The following is a 19,878-nucleotide window of genomic DNA, read 5'->3' as shown; positions in this document are numbered from 1 at the left end:
CACACAGGGGGAGCGCGGCCTCTCTGTATGGGACGTGTGTATCACACAGGGGGAGCGCGGCCTCTCTGTATGGGACGTGTGTATCACACAGGGGGAGCGCGGCCTCTCTGTATGGGACGTGTGTATCACACAGGGGGAGCGCGGCCTCTCTGTATGGGACGTGTGTATCACACAGGAGGAGCGTGGCCTCTCTGTATGGGACGTGTGTATCACACAGGGGGAGCGCGGCCTCTCTGTATGGGATGTGTGTATCACACAGGGGGAGCGCGGCCTCTCTGTATGGGACGTGTGTGTATCACACAGGAGGAGCGCGGCCTCTCTGTATGGGACGTGTGTATCACACAGGGGGAGCGCGGCCTCTCTGTATGGGACGTGTGTATCACACAGGGGGAGCGCGGCCTCTCTGTATGGGACGTGTGTATCACACAGGGGGAGCGCGGCCTCTCTGTATGGGACGTGTGTATCACACAGGGGGAGCGCGGCCTCTCTGTATGGGACGTGTGTATCACACAGGGGGAGCGCGGCCTCTCTGTATGGGACGTGTGTATCACACAGGAGGAGCGCGGCCTCTCTGTATGGGACGTGTGTATCACACAGGGGGAGCGCGGCCTCTCTGTATGGGACGTGTGTGTATCACACAGGGGGAGCGCGGCCTCTCTGTATGGGACGTGTGTATCACACAGGGGGAGCGCGGCCTCTCTGTATGGGACGTGTGTATCACACAGGGGGAGCGCGGCCTCTCTGTATGGGACGTGTGTATCACACAGGAGGAGCGCGGCCTCTCTGTATGGGACGTGTGTATCACACAGGAGGAGCGCGGCCTCTCTGTATGGGACGTGTGTATCACACAGGGGGAGCGTGGCCTCTCTGTATGGGACATGTGTGTATCACACAGGAGGAGCGCGGCCTCTCTGTATGGGACGTGTGTGTATCACACAGGAGGAGCGCGGCCTCTCTGTATGGGACGTGTGTATCACACAGGAGGAGCGCGGCCTCTCTGTATGGGACGTGTGTGTATCACACAGGGGGAGTGCGGCCCCTCTGTATGGGACGTGTGTATCACACAGGAGGAGCGCGGCCTCTCTGTATGGGACGTGTGTATCACACAGGGGGAGCGCGGCCTCTCTGTATGGGACGTGTGTATCACACAGGGGGAGCGCGGCCTCTCTGTATGGGACGTGTGTATCACACAGGGGGAGCGCGGCCTCTCTGTATGGGACGTGTGTATCACACAGGAGGAGCGCGGCCTCTCTGTATGGGACGTGTGTATCACACAGGAGGAGCGCGGCCTCTCTGTATGGGACGTGTGTGTATCACACAGGAGGAGCGCGGCCTCTCTGTATGGGACGTGTGTGTATCACACAGGGGGAGCGCGGCCTCTCTGTATGGGACGTGTGTATCACACAGGAGGAGCGCGGCCTCTCTGTATGGGACGTGTGTATCACACAGGAGGAGCGCGGCCTCTCTGTATGGGACGTGTGTATCACACAGGGGGAGCGCGGCCTCTCTGTATGGGACGTGTGTATCACACAGCGGGAGCGCGGCCTCTCTGTATGGGACGTGTGTATCACACAGGGGGAGCGCGGCGTCTCTGTATGGGACGTGTGTATCACACAGGAGGAGCGCGGCCTCTCTGTATGGGACGTGTGTATCACACAGGAGGAGCGCGGCCTCTCTGTATGGGACGTGTGTGTATCACACAGGGGGAGCGCGGCCTCTCTGTATGGGACGTGTGTGTATCACACAGGGGGAGCGCGGCCTCTCTGTATGGGACGTGTGTATCACACAGGAGGAGCGCGGCCTCTCTGTATGGGACGTGTGTATCACACAGGGGGAGCGCGGCCTCTCTGTATGGGACGTGTGTGTATCACACAGGAGGAGCGTGGCCTCTCTGTATGGGACGTTTGTATCACACAGGGGGAGCGCGGCCTCTCTGTATGGGACGTGTGTGTATCACACAGGGGGAGCGCGGCCTCTCTGTATGGGACGTGTGTGTATCACACAGGGGGAGCGCGGCCTCTCTGTATGGGACGTGTGTATCACACAGGGGGAGCGCGGCCTCTCTGTATGGGACGTGTGTATCACACAGGGGGAGCGTGGCCTCTCTGTATGGGACGTGTGTGTATCACACAGGGGGAGCGCGGCCTCTCTGTATGGGACGTGTGTATCACACAGGGGAGCGCGGCCTCTCTGTATGGGACGTGTGTGTATCACACAGGAGGAGCGCGGCCTCTCTGTATGGGACGTGTGTATCACACAGGGGGAGCGCGGCCTCTCTGTATGGGACGTGTGTATCACACAGGAGGAGCGCGGCCTCTCTGTATGGGACGTGTGTGTATCACACAGGGGGAGCGTGGCCTCTCTGTATGGGACGTGTGTATCACACAGGGGGAGCGCGGCCTCTCTGTATGGGACGTGTGTATCACACAGGAGGAGCGTGGCCTCTCTGTATGGGACGTGTGTATCACACAGGGTGAGCGCGGCCTCTCTGTATGGGACGTGTGTGTATCACACAGGGGGAGCGCGGCCTCTCTGTATGGGACGTGTGTATCACACAGGAGGAGCGCGGCCTCTCTGTATGGGACGTGTGTGTATCACACAGGAGGAGCGCGGCCTCTCTGTATGGGACGTGTGTGTATCACACAGGGGGAGCACGGCCTCTCTGTATGGGACGTGTGTGTATCACACAGGAGGAGCACGGCCTCTCTGTATGGGACGTGTGTATCACACAGGGGGAGCGCGGCCTCTCTGTATGGGACGTGTGTGTATCACACAGGGGGAGCGCGGCCTCTCTGTATGGGACGTGTGTGTATCACACAGGAGGAGCGCGGCCTCTCTGTATGGGACGTGTGTATCACACAGGGGGAGCGCGGCCTTTCTGTATGGGACGTGTGTGTATCACACAGGGGGAGCGCGGCCTCTCTGTATGGGACGTGTGTATCACACAGGGGGAGCGCGGCCTCTCTGTATGGGACGTGTGTATCACACAGGGGGAGCGCGGCCTTTCTGTATGGGACGTGTGTGTATCACACAGGGGGAGCGCGGCCTCTCTGTATGGGACGTGTGTATCACACAGGGGGAGCGCGGCCTCTCTGTATGGGACGTGTGTGTCACACAGGGGGAGCGCGGCCTCTCTGTATGGGACGTGTGTATCACACAGGGGGAGCGCGGCCTCTCTGTATGGGACGTGTGTGTATCACACAGGAGGAGCGCGGCCTCTCTGTATGGGACGTGTGTATCACACAGGGGGAGCGCGGCCTCTCTGTATGGGACGTGTGTGTATCACACAGGAGGAGCGCGGCCTCTCTGTATGGGACGTGTGTATCACACAGGGGGAGCGCGGCCTCTCTGTATGGGACGTGTGTATCACACAGGGGGAGCGCGGCCTCTCTGTATGGGACGTGTGTATCACACAGGGGGAGCGCGGCCTCTCTGTATGGGACGTGTGTGTATCACACAGGAGGAGCGCGGCCTCTCTGTATGGGACGTGTGTATCACACAGGGGGAGCGCGGCCTCTCTGTATGGGACGTGTGTATCACACAGGGGGAGCGCGGCCTCTCTGTATGGGACGTGTGTATCACACAGGGGGAGCGCGGCCTCTCTGTATGGGACGTGTGTGTATCACACAGGAGGAGCGCGGCCTCTCTGTATGGGACGTGTGTATCACACAGGAGGAGCGCGGCCTCTCTGTATGGGACGTGTGTGTATCACACAGGAGGAGCGCGGCCTCTCTGTATGGGACGTGTGTGTATCACACAGGGGGAGCGTGGCCTCTCTGTATGGGACGTGTATATCACACAGGAGGAGTGCGGCCTCTCTGTATGGGACGTGTGTATCACACAGGGGGAGCGCGGCCTCTCTGTATGGGACCTGTGTGTATCACACCGGAGGAGTGTGGCCTCTCTGTATGGGACGTGTGTGTCACACAGGAGGAGCGCGGCCTCTCTGTATGGGACGTGTGTATCACACAGGGGGAGCGCGGCCTCTCTGTATGGGACGTGTGTGTATCACACAGGGGTAGCGCGGCCTCTCTGTATGGGACGTGTGTATCACACAGGGGGAGCGCGGCCTCTCTGTATGGGACGTGTGTATCACACAGGGGGAGCGCGCGACTCTCTCACGCCTGTCTCGCGTCTCTCTCACATCTGTCTCGTGTCTCCCGCGCTCTCACGCGTCTCTCCCGCGCTCTCTTCTCTCCCGCGCTGTCTCGTCTCTCTTGCGTTTCTCCCGCGCTGTCTCTCTCGCGTTTTTCCCACGCTGTCTCGTCTCTCCCTCGCTGTCTCGTCTCTCTCGCGTCTCTCGCGGCTGTCTCGCGTCTCTCCCGTGCTGTCTTGTCTCTCTCGCGTTTCTCCCGCGCTGTCTCGTCTCTCTCGCGACTGTCTCGCATTTCTCCCGCGCTGTCTCTTCTCTCTCGCGTTTCTCCCGCGCTGTCTCGTCTCTCTCGCGTTTCTCCCTCACTTTCTCGTCTCTCTCGCGTTTCTCCGGTGCTGTCTCGTCTCTCTCGCGTTTCTCCCGCGCTGTCTCGTCTCTCTCGCGTTTCTCCCACGCTGTCTCGTGTCTCTCGCGTTGTCTCGTGTCTCTCGCGTTTCTCCCGCGCTGTCTCGTCTCTCTCGCGTTTCTCCCGCGCTGTCTCGTGTCTCTCGCATTTCTCTTGCGCTGTCTCGTCTCTCCCGCGCTGTCTCATCTCTCTCGCGTTTCTCCCGCGTTGTCTCGTGTCTCTCGCGTTTCTCCCGCGCTGTCTCATCTCTCTCGCGTTTCTCCCGCGCTGTCTCGTGTCTCTCGCATTTCTCCCGCGCTGTCTCGTCTCTCTCGCGTTTCTCCCGCGCTGTCTCGTGTCTCTCGCGTTTCTCCCGTGTTGTCTCGTCTCTCTCGCATTTCTCCCGTGCTGTCTCGTCTCTCTCGCGGCTGTCTCGCATTTCTCCCACGCTATCTCGTCTCTCTCGCGGCTGTCTCGCGTTTCTCCCGCGCTGTCTCGTCTCTCTCGCGTTTCTCCCGCGTTGTCTCGTCTCTCTCGCATTTCTCCCGTGCTGTCTCGTCTCTCTCGCGGCTGTCTCGCATTTCTCCCGCGCTATCTCGTCTCTCTCGCGGCTGTCTCGCATTTCTCCCGTGCTGTCTCGTCTCTCTCGCGTTTCTCCCGCGCTGTCTCTTCTCTCTCGCGTTTCTCCCGCGCGGTCTCGTCTCTCTCGCGTTTCTCCCGTGCTGTCTCGTCTCTCTCGCGTTTCTCCCACGCTGTCTCATCTCTCTCGCGTTTCTCCCGCTCTGTCTCGTCTCTCTCGCGTTTCTCCCACGCTGTCTCGTCTCTCTTGCATTTCTCCCGCGCTGTCTCGTCTCTCTCACGTTTCTCCCGCGCTGTCTCGTCTCTCGCGTTTCTCCCGCGCTGTCTCATTTCTCCCGCGCTGTCTCGTCTCTCTCGCGTTTCTCCCGCGCTGTCTCATCTCTCTCGCGTTTCTCCCGCGCTGTCTCGTCTCTGTCGCGGCTGTCTCGCGTTTCTCCCGCGTTGTCTCGTCTCTCCCGCGCTGTCTCGTCTCTCTCGCGTTTCCCCGCGCTGTCTCGTCTCTCGCGTTTCTCCCGCGCTGTCTCGTCTCTCTCGCGTTTCTCCCGCGCTGTCTCGTCTCTCTCGCGTTTCTCCCACGCTGTCTCGTCTCTCCCTCGCTGTCTCGTCTCTCTCGCGTCTCTCGCGGCTGTCTCGCGTCTCTCCCGTGCTGTCTTGTCTCTCTCGCGTTTCTCCCGCGCTGTCTCGTCTCTCTCGCGACTGTCTCGCATTTCTCCCGCGCTGTCTCTTCTCTCTCGCGTTTCTCCCGCGCTGTCTCGTCTCTCTCGCGTTTCTCCCTCACTTTCTCGTCTCTCTCGCGTTTCTCCGGTGCTGTCTCGTCTCTCTCGCGTTTCTCCCGCGCTGTCTCGTCTCTCTCGCGTTTCTCCCACGCTGTCTCGTGTCTCTCGCGTTGTCTCGTGTCTCTCGCGTTTCTCCCGCGCTGTCTCGTCTCTCTCGCGTTTCTCCCGCGCTGTCTCGTGTCTCTCGCATTTCTCTTGCGGTGTCTCGTCTCTCCCGCGCTGTCTCATCTCTCTCGCGTTTCTCCCTCGTTGTCTCGTGTCTCTCGCGTTTCTCCCGCGCTGTCTCATCTCTCTCGCGTTTCTCCCGCGCTGTCTCGTGTCTCTCGCATTTCTCCCGCGCTGTCTCGTCTCTCTCGCGTTTCTCCCGCGCTGTCTCGTGTCTCTCGCGTTTCTCCCGTGTTGTCTCGTCTCTCTCGCATTTCTCCCGTGCTGTCTCGTCTCTCTCGCGGCTGTCTCGCATTTCTCCCGCGCTATCTCGTCTCTCTCGCGGCTGTCTCGCGTTTCTCCCGCGCTGTCTCGTCTCTCTCGCGTTTCTCCCGCGTTGTCTCGCGTCTCTCGCGTTTCTCCAGTGCTGTCTCGTCTCTCTCGCATTTCTCCCGTGCTGTCTCGTCTCTCTCGCGGCTGTCTCGCATTTCTCCCGCGCTATCTCGTCTCTCTCGCGGCTGTCTCGCATTTCTCCCGTGCTGTCTCGTCTCTCTCGCGTTTCTCCCGCGCTGTCTCTTCTCTCTCGCGTTTCTCCCGCGCTGTCTCGTCTCTCTCGCGTTTCTCCCGTGCTGTCTCGTCTCTCTCGCGTTTCTCCCACGCTGTCTCATCTCTCTCGCGTTTCTCCCGCTCTGTCTCGTCTCTCTCGCGTTTCTCCCACGCTGTCTCGTCTCTCTTGCATTTCTCCCGCGCTGTCTCGTCTCTCTCACGTTTCTCCCGCGCTGTCTCGTCTCTCGCGTTTCTCCCGCGCTGTCTCATTTCTCCCGCGCTGTCTCGTCTCTCTCGCGTTTCTCCCGCGCTGTCTCATCTCTCTCGCGTTTCTCCCGCGCTGTCTCGTCTCTCTCGCGGCTGTCTCGCGTTTCTCCCGCGTTGTCTCGTCTCTCCCGCGCTGTCTCGTCTCTCTCGCGTTTCCCCGCGCTGTCTCGTCTCTCGCGTTTCTCCCGCGCTGTCTCGTCTCTCTCGCGTTTCTCCCGCGCTGTCTCGTCTCTCTCGCGTTTCTCCCACGCTGTCTCGTCTCTCTCGCGGCTGTCTCGCGTTTCTCCCGCGTTGTCTCGTCTCTCCCGCTCTGTCTCGTCTCTCTCGTGTTTCTCCCGCGCTGTCTCGTCTCTCTCGCGTTTCTCCCGCGCTGTCTCATCTCTCTCGCGTTTCTCCCGCGCTGTCTCGTTTCTCCCGCGCTGTCTCGTCTCTCTCGCGTTTCTCCCGCGCTGTCTCGTCTCTCTCGCGTTTCTCCTGCGCTGTCTCGTCTCTCTCGCGTTTCTCTCGCGCTGTCTCGTTTCTCCCGCGTTCTCCCGCGCTGTCTCGTCTCTCTCGCGTTTCTCCCGCGTTGTCTCGTCTCTCTCGCGTTTCTCCCGCGCTGTCTCGTCTCTCCCGCGCTGTCTCGTCTCTCTCGCGTTTCTCCCGCGCTGTCTCGTCTCTCCCGCGCTGTCTCGTCTCTCTCGCGTTTCTCCCGCGCTGTCTCGGCTCTCTCGCGTTTCTCCCACGCTGTCTCGTCTCTCTCGCGTTTCTCCCGCGCTGTCTCGTTTCTCCCGCGCTGTCTCGTCTCTCTCGCGTTTCTCCCGCGCTGTCTCGTCTCTCTCGCGTTTCTCCCGCGCTGTCTCGTCTCTCCCGCGCTGTCTCGTCTCTCTCGCGTTTCTCCCGCGCTGTCTCGTCTCTCGCGTTTCTCCCGCGCTGTCTCGGCTCTCTCGCGTTTCTCCCGCGCTGTCTCGGCTCTCTCGCGTTTCTCCTGCGCTGTCTCGTCTCTCTCGCGTTTCTCCCGCGCTGTCTCGTCTCTCCCGCGCTGTCTCGTCTCTCTCGCGTTTCTCCCGCGCTGTCTCGTCTCTCGCGTTTCTCCCGCGCTGTCTCGGCTCTCTCGCGTTTCTCCCGCGCTGTCTCGTCTCTCTCGCGTTTCTCCCGCGCTGTCTCGTCTCTCCCGCGCTGTCTCGTCTCTCTCGCGTTTCTCCCGCGCTGTCTCGTCTCTCGCGTTTCTCCCGCGCTGTCTCGTCTCTCTCGCGTTTCTCCCGCGCTGTCTCGTCTCACCCGCGCTGTCTCGTCTCTCTCGCGTTTCTCCCGCGCTGTCTCGTCTCTCCCGCGCTGTCTCGTCTCTCCCGCGCTGTCTCGTCTCTCTCGCGTTTCTCCCGCGCTGTCTCGTCTCTCTCGCGTTTCTCCCGCGCTGTCTCGTCTCTCTCGCGTTTCTCCCGCGCTGTCTCGTCTCTCCCGCGCTGTCTCGTCTCTCGCGTTTCTCCCGCGCTGTCTCGTCTCTCGCGTTTCTCCCGCGCTGTCTCGTCTCTCTCGCGTTTCTCCCGCGCTGTCTCGTCTCTCTCGCGTTTTTCCCGCGCTGTCTCGTCTCTCTCGCGTTTCTCCCGCGCTGTCTCGTCTCTCCCGCGCTGTCTCGTCTCTCGCGTTTCTCCCGCGCTGTCTCGTCTCTCGCGTTTCTCCCGCGCTGTCTCGTCTCTCTCGCGTTTCTCCCGCGCTGTCTCGTGTCTCTCGCATTTCTCTTGCGGTGTCTCGTCTCTCCCGCGCTGTCTCATCTCTCTCGCGTTTCTCCCTCGTTGTCTCGTGTCTCTCGCGTTTCTCCCGCGCTGTCTCATCTCTCTCGCGTTTCTCCCGCGCTGTCTCGTGTCTCTCGCATTTCTCCCGCGCTGTCTCGTCTCTCTCGCGTTTCTCCCGCGCTGTCTCGTGTCTCTCGCGTTTCTCCCGTGTTGTCTCGTCTCTCTCGCATTTCTCCCGTGCTGTCTCGTCTCTCTCGCGGCTGTCTCGCATTTCTCCCGCGCTATCTCGTCTCTCTCGCGGCTGTCTCGCGTTTCTCCCGCGCTGTCTCGTCTCTCTCGCGTTTCTCCCGCGTTGTCTCGCGTCTCTCGCGTTTCTCCCGTGCTGTCTCGTCTCTCTCGCATTTCTCCCGTGCTGTCTCGTCTCTCTCGCGGCTGTCTCGCATTTCTCCCGCGCTATCTCGTCTCTCTCGCGGCTGTCTCGCATTTCTCCCGTGCTGTCTCGTCTCTCTCGCGTTTCTCCCGCGCTGTCTCTTCTCTCTCGCGTTTCTCCCGCGCTGTCTCGTCTCTCTCGCGTTTCTCCCGTGCTGTCTCGTCTCTCTCGCGTTTCTCCCACGCTGTCTCATCTCTCTCGCGTTTCTCCCGCTCTGTCTCGTCTCTCTCGCGTTTCTCCCACGCTGTCTCGTCTCTCTTGCATTTCTCCCGCGCTGTCTCGTCTCTCTCACGTTTCTCCCGCGCTGTCTCGTCTCTCGCGTTTCTCCCGCGCTGTCTCATTTCTCCCGCGCTGTCTCGTCTCTCTCGCGTTTCTCCCGCGCTGTCTCATCTCTCTCGCGTTTCTCCCGCGCTGTCTCGTCTCTGTCGCGGCTGTCTCGCGTTTCTCCCGCGTTGTCTCGTCTCTCCCGCGCTGTCTCGTCTCTCTCGCGTTTCCCCGCGCTGTCTCGTCTCTCGCGTTTCTCCCGCGCTGTCTCGTCTCTCTCGCGTTTCTCCCGCGCTGTCTCGTCTCTCTCGCGTTTCTCCCACGCTGTCTCGTCTCTCCCTCGCTGTCTCGTCTCTCTCGCGTCTCTCGCGGCTGTCTCGCGTCTCTCCCGTGCTGTCTTGTCTCTCTCGCGTTTCTCCCGCGCTGTCTCGTCTCTCTCGCGACTGTCTCGCATTTCTCCCGCGCTGTCTCTTCTCTCTCGCGTTTCTCCCGCGCTGTCTCGTCTCTCTCGCGTTTCTCCCTCACTTTCTCGTCTCTCTCGCGTTTCTCCGGTGCTGTCTCGTCTCTCTCGCGTTTCTCCCGCGCTGTCTCGTCTCTCTCGCGTTTCTCCCACGCTGTCTCGTGTCTCTCGCGTTGTCTCGTGTCTCTCGCGTTTCTCCCGCGCTGTCTCGTCTCTCTCGCGTTTCTCCCGCGCTGTCTCGTGTCTCTCGCATTTCTCTTGCGGTGTCTCGTCTCTCCCGCGCTGTCTCATCTCTCTCGCGTTTCTCCCTCGTTGTCTCGTGTCTCTCGCGTTTCTCCCGCGCTGTCTCATCTCTCTCGCGTTTCTCCCGCGCTGTCTCGTGTCTCTCGCATTTCTCCCGCGCTGTCTCGTCTCTCTCGCGTTTCTCCCGCGCTGTCTCGTGTCTCTCGCGTTTCTCCCGTGTTGTCTCGTCTCTCTCGCATTTCTCCCGTGCTGTCTCGTCTCTCTCGCGGCTGTCTCGCATTTCTCCCGCGCTATCTCGTCTCTCTCGCGGCTGTCTCGCGTTTCTACCGCGCTGTCTCGTCTCTCTCGCGTTTCTCCCGCGTTGTCTCGCGTCTCTCGCGTTTCTCCCGTGCTGTCTCGTCTCTCTCGCATTTCTCCCGTGCTGTCTCGTCTCTCTCGCGGCTGTCTCGCATTTCTCCCGCGCTATCTCGTCTCTCTCGCGGCTGTCTCGCATTTCTCCCGTGCTGTCTCGTCTCTCTCGCGTTTCTCCCGCGCTGTCTCTTCTCTCTCGCGTTTCTCCCGCGCTGTCTCGTCTCTCTCGCGTTTCTCCCGTGCTGTCTCGTCTCTCTCGCGTTTCTCCCACGCTGTCTCATCTCTCTCGCGTTTCTCCCGCTCTGTCTCGTCTCTCTCGCGTTTCTCCCACGCTGTCTCGTCTCTCTTGCATTTCTCCCGCGCTGTCTCGTCTCTCTCACGTTTCTCCCGCGCTGTCTCGTCTCTCGCGTTTCTCCCGCGCTGTCTCATTTCTCCCGCGCTGTCTCGTCTCTCTCGCGTTTCTCCCGCGCTGTCTCATCTCTCTCGCGTTTCTCCCGCGCTGTCTCGTCTCTCTCGCGGCTGTCTCGCGTTTCTCCCGCGTTGTCTCGTCTCTCCCGCGCTGTCTCGTCTCTCTCGCGTTTCCCCGCGCTGTCTCGTCTCTCGCGTTTCTCCCGCGCTGTCTCGTCTCTCTCGCGTTTCTCCCGCGCTGTCTCGTCTCTCTCGCGTTTCTCCCACGCTGTCTCGTCTCTCTCGCGGCTGTCTCGCGTTTCTCCCGCGTTGTCTCGTCTCTCCCGCTCTGTCTCGTCTCTCTCGTGTTTCTCCCGCGCTGTCTCGTCTCTCTCGCGTTTCTCCCGCGCTGTCTCATCTCTCTCGCGTTTCTCCCGCGCTGTCTCGTTTCTCCCGCGCTGTCTCGTCTCTCTCGCGTTTCTCCCGCGCTGTCTCGTCTCTCTCGCGTTTCTCCTGCGCTGTCTCGTCTCTCTCGCGTTTCTCTCGCGCTGTCTCGTTTCTCCCGCGTTCTCCCGCGCTGTCTCGTCTCTCTCGCGTTTCTCCCGCGTTGTCTCGTCTCTCTCGCGTTTCTCCCGCGCTGTCTCGTCTCTCCCGCGCTGTCTCGTCTCTCTCGCGTTTCTCCCGCGCTGTCTCGTCTCTCCCGCGCTGTCTCGTCTCTCTCGCGTTTCTCCCGCGCTGTCTCGGCTCTCTCGCGTTTCTCCCGCGCTGTCTCGTCTCTCTCGCGTTTCTCCCGCGCTGTCTCGTTTCTCCCGCGCTGTCTCGTCTCTCTCGCGTTTCTCCCGCGCTGTCTCGTCTCTCTCGCGTTTCTCCCGCGCTGTCTCGTCTCTCCCGCGCTGTCTCGTCTCTCTCGCGTTTCTCCCGCGCTGTCTCGTCTCTCGCGTTTCTCCCGCGCTGTCTCGGCTCTCTCGCGTTTCTCCCGCGCTGTCTCGGCTCTCTCGCGTTTCTCCTGCGCTGTCTCGTCTCTCTCGCGTTTCTCCCGCGCTGTCTCGTCTCTCCCGCGCTGTCTCGTCTCTCTCGCGTTTCTCCCGCGCTGTCTCGTCTCTCGCGTTTCTCCCGCGCTGTCTCGGCTCTCTCGCGTTTCTCCCGCGCTGTCTCGTCTCTCTCGCGTTTCTCCCGCGCTGTCTCGTCTCTCCCGCGCTGTCTCGTCTCTCTCGCGTTTCTCCCGCGCTGTCTCGTCTCTCGCGTTTCTCCCGCGCTGTCTCGTCTCTCTCGCGTTTCTCCCGCGCTGTCTCGTCTCACCCGCGCTGTCTCGTCTCTCTCGCGTTTCTCCCGCGCTGTCTCGTCTCTCCCGCGCTGTCTCGTCTCTCCCGCGCTGTCTCGTCTCTCCCGCGCTGTCTCGTCTCTCTCGCGTTTCTCCCGCGCTGTCTCGTCTCTCTCGCGTTTCTCCCGCGCTGTCTCGTCTCTCTCGCGTTTCTCCCGCGCTGTCTCGTCTCTCCCGCGCTGTCTCGTCTCTCGCGTTTCTCCCGCGCTGTCTCGTCTCTCGCGTTTCTCCCGCGCTGTCTCGTCTCTCTCGCGTTTCTCCCGCGCTGTCTCGTCTCTCTCGCGTTTTTCCCGCGCTGTCTCGTCTCTCTCGCGTTTCTCCCGCGCTGTCTCGTCTCTCCCGCGCTGTCTCGTCTCTCGCGTTTCCCGCGCTGTCTCGTTTCTCCCGCGCTGTCTCGTCTCTCTCGCGTTTCTCCCGCGCTGTCTCGTCTCTCTCGCGTTTCTCCCGCGCTGTCTCGTCTCTCCCGCGCTGTCTCGTCTCTCTCGCGTTTCTCCCGCGCTGTCTCGTCTCTCGCGTTTCTCCCGCGCTGTCTCGGCTCTCTCGCGTTTCTCCCGCGCTGTCTCGGCTCTCTCGCGTTTCTCCTGCGCTGTCTCGTCTCTCTCGCGTTTCTCCCGCGCTGTCTCGTCTCTCCCGCGCTGTCTCGTCTCTCTCGCGTTTCTCCCGCGCTGTCTCGTCTCTCGCGTTTCTCCCGCGCTGTCTCGGCTCTCTCGCGTTTCTCCCGCGCTGTCTCGTCTCTCTCGCGTTTCTCCCGCGCTGTCTCATCTCTCTCACGTTTCTCCCGCGCTGTCTCGTCTCTCTCGCGTTTCTCCCGCGCTGTCTCGTCTCTCGCGTTTCTCCCGCGCTGTCTCGTCTCTCTCGCGTTTCTCCCGCGCTGTCTCGTCTCACCCGCGCTGTCTCGTCTCTCTCGCGTTTCTCCCGCGCTGTCTCGTCTCTCCCGCGCTGTCTCGTCTCTCTCGCGTTTCTCCCGCGCTGTCTCGTCTCTCTCGCGTTTCTCCCGCGCTGTCTCGTCTCTCTCGCGTTTCTCCCGCGCTGTCTCGTCTCTCCCGCGCTGTCTCGTCTCTCGCGTTTCTCCCGCGCTGTCTCGTCTCTCTCGCGTTTCTCCCGCGCTGTCTCGTCTCTCTCGCGTCTCTCACGACGGTCTCTTTCTCAGGGGCCCCGCACTCCTCCTCCAGCGCCTCCCTGCATTCGGAGCGCTCCCTCAGCGGATTGAACCTGTCGGCGTTCAGCAGTAAGGGCGACGGTGGCGGGATTCAGCAGCGCTCCTTCTCCGTGTGCAGCGGCGAGAACTGGGGCGACACTCCCGGAGGTGAGCACGCACACGCAGTCCCCCCTCTCCTGTGTGTGAGCACGCACACGCAGTCCCCCCTCTCCTGTGTGTGAGCACGCACACGCAGTCCCCCCTGTCCTGTGTGTGAGCACGCACACGCAGTCCCCCCTCTCCTGTGTGTGAGCACGCACACGCAGTCCCCCCTCTCCTGTGTGTGAGCACGCACACGCAGTCCCCCCTCTCCTGTGTGTGAGCACGCACACGCAGTCCCCCCTCTCCTGTGTGTGAGCACGCACACGCATTCCCCCCTCTCCTGTGTGTGAGCACGCACACGCATTCCCCCCTCTCCTGTGTGTGAGCACGCACACGCATTCCCCCCTCTCCTGTGTGTGAGCACGCACACGCATTCCCCCCTCTCCTGTGTGTGAGCACGCACACGCATTCCCCCCTCTCCTGTGTGTGAGCACACACACGCATTCCCCCTCTCCTGTGTGTGAGCACGCACACACAGTCCCCCCTCTCCTGTGTGTGAGCACGCTCACGCATTCCCCCTCTCCTGTGTGTGAGCACGCACACGCATTCCCCCTCTCCTGTGTGTGAGCACGCACACGCAGTCCCCCCTCTCCTGTGTGTGAGCACGCACACGCAGTCCCCCCTCTCCTGTGTGTGAGCACTCACACGCATTCCCCCCTCTCCTGTGTGTGAGCACGCACACGCATTCCCCCTCTCCTGTGTGTGAGCACGCACACGCATTCCCCCCTCTCCTGTGTGTGAGCACGCACACGCAGTCCCCCCTCTCCTGTGTGTGAGCACGCACACGCATTCCCCCCCTCTCCTGTGTGTGAGCACGCACACGCATTCCCCCCTCTCCTGTGTGTGAGCACGCACACGCATTCCCCCCTCTCCTGTGTGTGAGCACGCACACGCAGTCCCCCCTCTCCTGTGTGTGAGCACGCACACGCATTCCCCCTCTCCTGTGTGTGAGCACGCACACGCATTCCCCCCTCTCCTGTGTGTGAGCACGCACACGCATTCCCCCCTCTCCTGTGTGTGAGCACGCACACGCATTCCCCCCTCTCCTGTGTGTGAGCACGCACACGCATTCCCCCCTCTCCTGTGTGTGAGCACGCACACGCAGTCCCCCCTCTCCTGTGTGTGAGCACGCACACGCATTCCCCCCTCTCCTGTGTGTGAGCACGCACACGCATTCCCCCCTCTCCTGTGTGTGAGCACGCACACGCATTCCCCCCTCTCCTGTGTGTGAGCACGCACACGCATTCCCCCCTCTCCTGTGTGTGAGCACGCACACGCATTCCCCCTCTCCTGTGTGTGAGCACGCACACGCATTCCCCCCTCTCCTGTGTGTGAGCACGCACACGCAGTCCCCCCTCTCCTGTGTGTGAGCACGCACACGCATTCCCCCTCTCCTGTGTGTGAGCACGCACACGCATTCCCCCCTCTCCTGTGTGTGAGCACGCACACGCATTCCCCCCTCTCCTGTGTGTGAGCACGCACACGCATTCCCCCCTCTCCTGTGTGTGAGCACGCACACGCATTCCCCCCTCTCCTGTGTGTGAGCACGCACACGCATTCCCCCCTCTCCTGTGTGTGAGCACGCACACGCAGTCCCCCCTCTCCTGTGTGTGAGCACGCACACGCATTCCCCCCTCTCCTGTGTGTGAGCACGCACACTCATTCCCCCTCTCCTGTGTGTGAGCACGCACACGCATTCCCCCCTCTCCTGTGTGTGAGCACGCACACTCATTCCCCCCTCTCCTGTGTGTGAGCACGCACACGCATTCCCCCCTCTCCTGTGTGTGAGCACGCACACGCAGCCCCCCCTCTCCTGTGTGTGAGCACGCACACGCATTCCCTCCTCTCCTGTGTGTGAGCACGCACACGCAGTCCCCCCTCTCCTGTGTGTGAGCACGTACACGCAGTCCCCCCTCTCCTGTGTGTGAGCACGCACACGCATTCCCCCCTGTCCTGTGTGTGAGCACGCACACGCATTCCCCCTCTCCTGTTTGTGAGCACGCACACGCATTCCCCCCTCTCCTGTGTGTGAGTACGCACACGCATTCCCCCCTCTCCTGTGTGTGAGCACGCACACGCATTCCCCCCTCTCCTGTGTGTGAGCACGCACACGCATTCCCCCCTCTCCTGTGTGTGAGTACGCACACGCATTCCCCCCTCTCCTGTGTGTGAGCACGCACACGCATTCCCCCCTCTCCTGTGTGTGAGCACACACACGCATTCCCTCCTCTCCTGTGTGTGAGCACGCACACGCAGTCCCCCCCCTCTCCTGTGTGTGAGCACGCACGCATTCCCCCCTCTCCTGTGTGTGAGCACGCACACGCATTCCCCCTCTCCTGTGTGTGAGCACGCACACGCATTCCCCCCTCTCCTGTGTGTGAGCACGCACACGCATTCCCCCCTCTCCTGTGTGTGAGCACGCACACGCATTCCCCCTCTCCTGTGTGTGAGCACGCACATGCATTCCCCCCTCTCCTGTGTGTGAGCACGCACACGCAGTCCCCCCTCTCCTGTGTGTGAGCACGCACACGCATTCCCCCCTCTCCTGTGTGTGAGCACGCACACGCATTCCCCCCTCTCCTGTGTGTGAGCACGCACACGCATTCCCCCCTCTCCTGTGTGTGAGCACGCACACGCATTCCGCCCTCTCCTGTGTGTGAGCACGCACACGCATTCCCCCCTCTCCTGTGTGTGAGCACGCACACGCATTCCCCCCTCTCCTGTGTGTGAGCACGCACACGCATTCCCCCCTCTCCTGTGTGTGAGCACGCACACGCAGTCCCCCCTCTCCTGTGTGTGAGCATGCACACGTAGTCCCCCCTCTCCTGTGTGTGAGCACGCACACGCATTCCCCCTCTCCTGTGTGTGAGCACGCACACGCATTCCCCCCTCTCCTGTGTGTGAGCACGCACACGCATTCCCCCCTCTCCTGTGTGTGAGCACGCACACGCATTCCCCCCTCTCCTGTGTGTGAGCACGCACACGCAGTCCCCCTCTCCTGTGTGTGAGCACGCACACGCATTCCCCCTCTCCTGTGTGTGAGCACGCACACGCATTCCCCCTCTCCTGTGTGTGAGCACGCACACGCATTCCCCCCTCTCCTGTGTGTGAGCACGCACACGCATTCCCCCCTGTCCTGTGTGTGAGCACGTACACGCAGTCCCCCCTCTCCTGTGTGTGAGCACGCACACGCATTCCCCCCTCTCCTGTGTGTGAGCACGCACACGCATTCCCCCCTCTCCTGTGTGTGAGCACGCACACCAGCATTCCCCCCTCTCCTGTGTGTGAGCACGCACACGCATTCCCCCCTCTCTGTGTGTGAGCACGCACACGCATTCCCCCCCTCTCCTGTGTGTGAGCACGCACACCGCATTCCCCCTCTCCTGTGTGTGAGCACGCACACGCATTCCCCCCTCTCCTGTGTGTGAGCACGCTCACGCATTCCCCCCTCTCCTGTGTGTGAGCACGCACACGCAGTCCCCCCTCTCCTGTGTGTGAGCACGCACACGCATTCCCCCCTCTCCTGTGTGTGAGCACGCACACGCATTTCCCCCCTCTCCTGTGTGTGAGCACGCACACGCATTCCCCCCTCTCCTGTGTGTGAGCACGCACACGCATTCCCCCTCTCCTGTGTGTGAGCACGCACACGCATTCCCCCCTCTCCTGTGTGTGAGCACGCACACGCATTCCCCCCCTCTCCTGTGTGTGAGCACGCACACGCAGTCCCCCTCTCCTGTGTGTGAGCACGCACACGCAGTCCCCCCTCTCCTGTGTGTGAGCACTGCACACGCATTCCCCCTCTCCTGTGTGTGAGCACGCACACGCATTCCCCCCTCTCCTGTGTGTGAGCACGCACACGCATTCCCCCCTCTCCTGTGTGTGAGCACGCACACGCAGTCCCCCCTCTCCTGTGTGTGAGCACGCACACGCATTCCCCCCTCTCCTGTGTGTGAGCTCGCCACGCAGTCCCCCCTCTCCTGTGTGTGAGCACGCACACGCAGTCCCCCCTCTCCTGTGTGTGAGCACGCACACGCATTCCCCCTCTCCTGGTGTGTGAGCCCGCACACGCATTCCCCCCTCTCCTGTGTGTGAGCACGCACACGCAGTCCCCCCTCTCCTGTGTGTGAGCACGCACACGCATTCCCCCTCTCCTGTGTTTGAGCACGCACACGCAGTCCCCCTCTCCTGTGTGTGAGCACGCACACGCATTCCCCCCCTCTCCTGTGTGTGAGCACGCACACACAGTCCCCCCTCTCCTGTGTGTGAGCACGCACACAGCATTCCCCCTCTCCTGTGTGTGAGCACGCACCACCATTCCCCCCTCTCCTGTGTGTGAGCACGCACACGCATTCCCCCCCTCTCCTGTGTGTGGAGCACGCACACGCATTCCCCCCTCTCCTGTGTGTGAGCACGCACACGCAGTCCCCCCTCTCCTGTGTGTGAGCCCGCACACGCATTCCCCCCTCTCCTGTGTGTGAGCACGCACACGCATTCCCCCTCTCCTGTGTTTGAGCACGCACACGCAGTCCCCCTCTCTGTGTGTGAGCACGCACACGCATTCCCCCCTCTCCTGTGTGTGAGCACGCACACGCAGTCCCCCCTCTCCTGTGTGTGAGCACGCACACGCATTCCCCCTCTCCTGTGTGTGAGCATGCACACGCATTCCCCCCTCTCCTGTGTGTGAGCACGCACACGCATTCCCCCCTCTCCTGTGTGTGAGCACGCACACGCATTCCCCCCCTCTCCTGTGTGTGAGCACGCACACGCATTCCCCCCTCTCTTGTGTGTGAGCACGCACACGCAGTCGCCCCCTCTCCTGTGTGTGAGCACGTACGATGCATTCCCCCCTCTCCTGTGTGTGAGCACGCACACGCAGTCCCCCCTCTCCTGTGTGTGAGCACGCACACGCATTCCCCCCTCTCCTGTGTGTGAGCACGCACACGCATTCCAGCTCTCCTGTGTGTGAGCACACACGCATTCCCCCCTCTCCTGTGTGTGAGCACGCACACGCATTCCCCCTCTCCTGTGTGTGAGCACGCACACGCATTCCCCCCTCTCCTGTGTGTGAGCACGCACACGCAGTCCCCCCTCTCCTGTGTGAGCACGCACACGCATTCCCCCCTCTCATGTGTGTGAGCACGCAGTCCCCCCTCTCCTGTGTGTGAGCACGCACACGCATGTCTTTATCTGTGTACTGTGCCGGCACGTCTGTCTCTGTGTACTGTGCCGGCACGTCTGTATCTGTGTACTGTCCCGGCACGTCTGTATCTGTGTACTGTGCTGGCACGTCTGTCTCTGTGTACTGGGCCGGCACGTCTGTCTCTGTGTACTGTGCCGGCACGTCTGTCTCTGTGTACTGTGCCGGCACGTCTGTATCTGTGTACTGTGCCGGCACGTCTGTCTCTGTGTACTGTGCCGGCACGTCTGTATCTGTGTACTGTCCCGGCACGTCTGTATCTGTGTACTGTGCTGGCACGTCTGTCTCTGTGTACTGTGCCGGCACGTCTGTATCTGTGTACTGTCCCGGCACGTCTGTATCTGTGTACTGTGCTGGCACGTCTGTCTCTGTGTACTGTCCCGGCACGTCTGTATCTGTGTACTGTGCCGGCACGTCTGTATCTGTGTACTGTGCCGGCACGTCTGTCTCTGTGTACTGTGCCGGCACGTCTGTATCTGTGTACTGTGCCGGCACGTCTGTCTCTGTGTACTGTGCCGGCACGTCTGTCTCTGTGTACTGTGCCGGCACGTCTGTCTCTGTGTACTGTGCCGGCACGTCTGTATCTGTGTACTGTGCCGGCACGTCTGTCTCTGTGTACTGTGCCGGCACGTCTGTCTCTGTGTACTGTGCCGGCACGTCTGTCTCTGTGTACTGTGCCGGCACGTCTATATCTGTGTACTGTGCCGGCACGTCTGTCTCTGTGTACTGTGCCGGCACGTCTGTCTCTGTGTACTGTGCCGGCACGTCTGTCTCTGTGTACTGTGCCGGCACGTCTGTCTCTGTGTACTGTGCCGGCACCGTCTGTCTCTGTGTACTGTGCCGGCACGTCTGTCTCTGTGTACTGTGCCGGCACGTCTGTATCTGTGTACTGTGCCGGCACGTCTGTATCTGTGTACTGTGCCGGCACGTCTGTATCTGTGTACTGTGCCGGCACGTCTGTATCTGTGTACTGTGCCGGCACGTCTGTATCTGTGTACTGTGCCGGCACGTCTGTCTCTGTGTACTGTGCCGGCACGTCTGTATCCGTGTACTGTGCCGGCACGTCTGTATCCGTGTACTGTGCCGGCACGTCTGTCTCTGTGTACTGTGCCGGCACGTCTGTATCCGTGTACTGTGCCGGCACGTCTATATCCGTGTACTGTGCCGGCACGTCTGTATCCGTGTACTGTGCCGGCACGTCTGTATCTGTGTACTGTGCCGGCACGTCTGTATCTGTGTACTGTGCCGGCACGTCTGTCTCTGTGTACTGTGCCGGCACGTCTGTATCCGTGTACTGTGCCGGCACGTCTGTCTCTGTGTACTGTGCCGGCACGTCTATATCTGTGTACTGTGCCGGCACGTCTGTATCTGTGTACTGTGCCGGCACGTCTGTATCTGTGTACTGTGCCGGCACGTCTGTCTC

The 19,878-nt window shown here is 61.7% G+C and overlaps 1 protein-coding gene across 1 annotated transcript in view; it reads left to right on the top strand.

The window, feature by feature from the left end:
- LOC142485981 (arf-GAP with GTPase, ANK repeat and PH domain-containing protein 3-like) overlaps positions 1–19,878 on the top strand; it is a gene marked incomplete at both ends in the record, with an annotated part of 188,938 nt that overhangs the window by 159,164 nt on the left and 9,896 nt on the right. The window contains one exon of the mRNA XM_075584637.1: positions 13,109–13,264. Within this exon, the coding sequence (XP_075440752.1) occupies positions 13,109–13,264 (156 nt within the window). The remainder of the gene's footprint in view (positions 1–13,108; positions 13,265–19,878) is intronic.

Source organism: Ascaphus truei, unplaced genomic scaffold (assembly GCF_040206685.1).
Source record: "Ascaphus truei isolate aAscTru1 unplaced genomic scaffold, aAscTru1.hap1 HAP1_SCAFFOLD_693, whole genome shotgun sequence".
Taxonomy (NCBI): domain Eukaryota; kingdom Metazoa; phylum Chordata; class Amphibia; order Anura; family Ascaphidae; genus Ascaphus; species Ascaphus truei.
The sequence above is the reverse complement of the archived record's forward strand: the minus strand, read 5'-3'. Positions and strand labels throughout refer to the sequence as shown.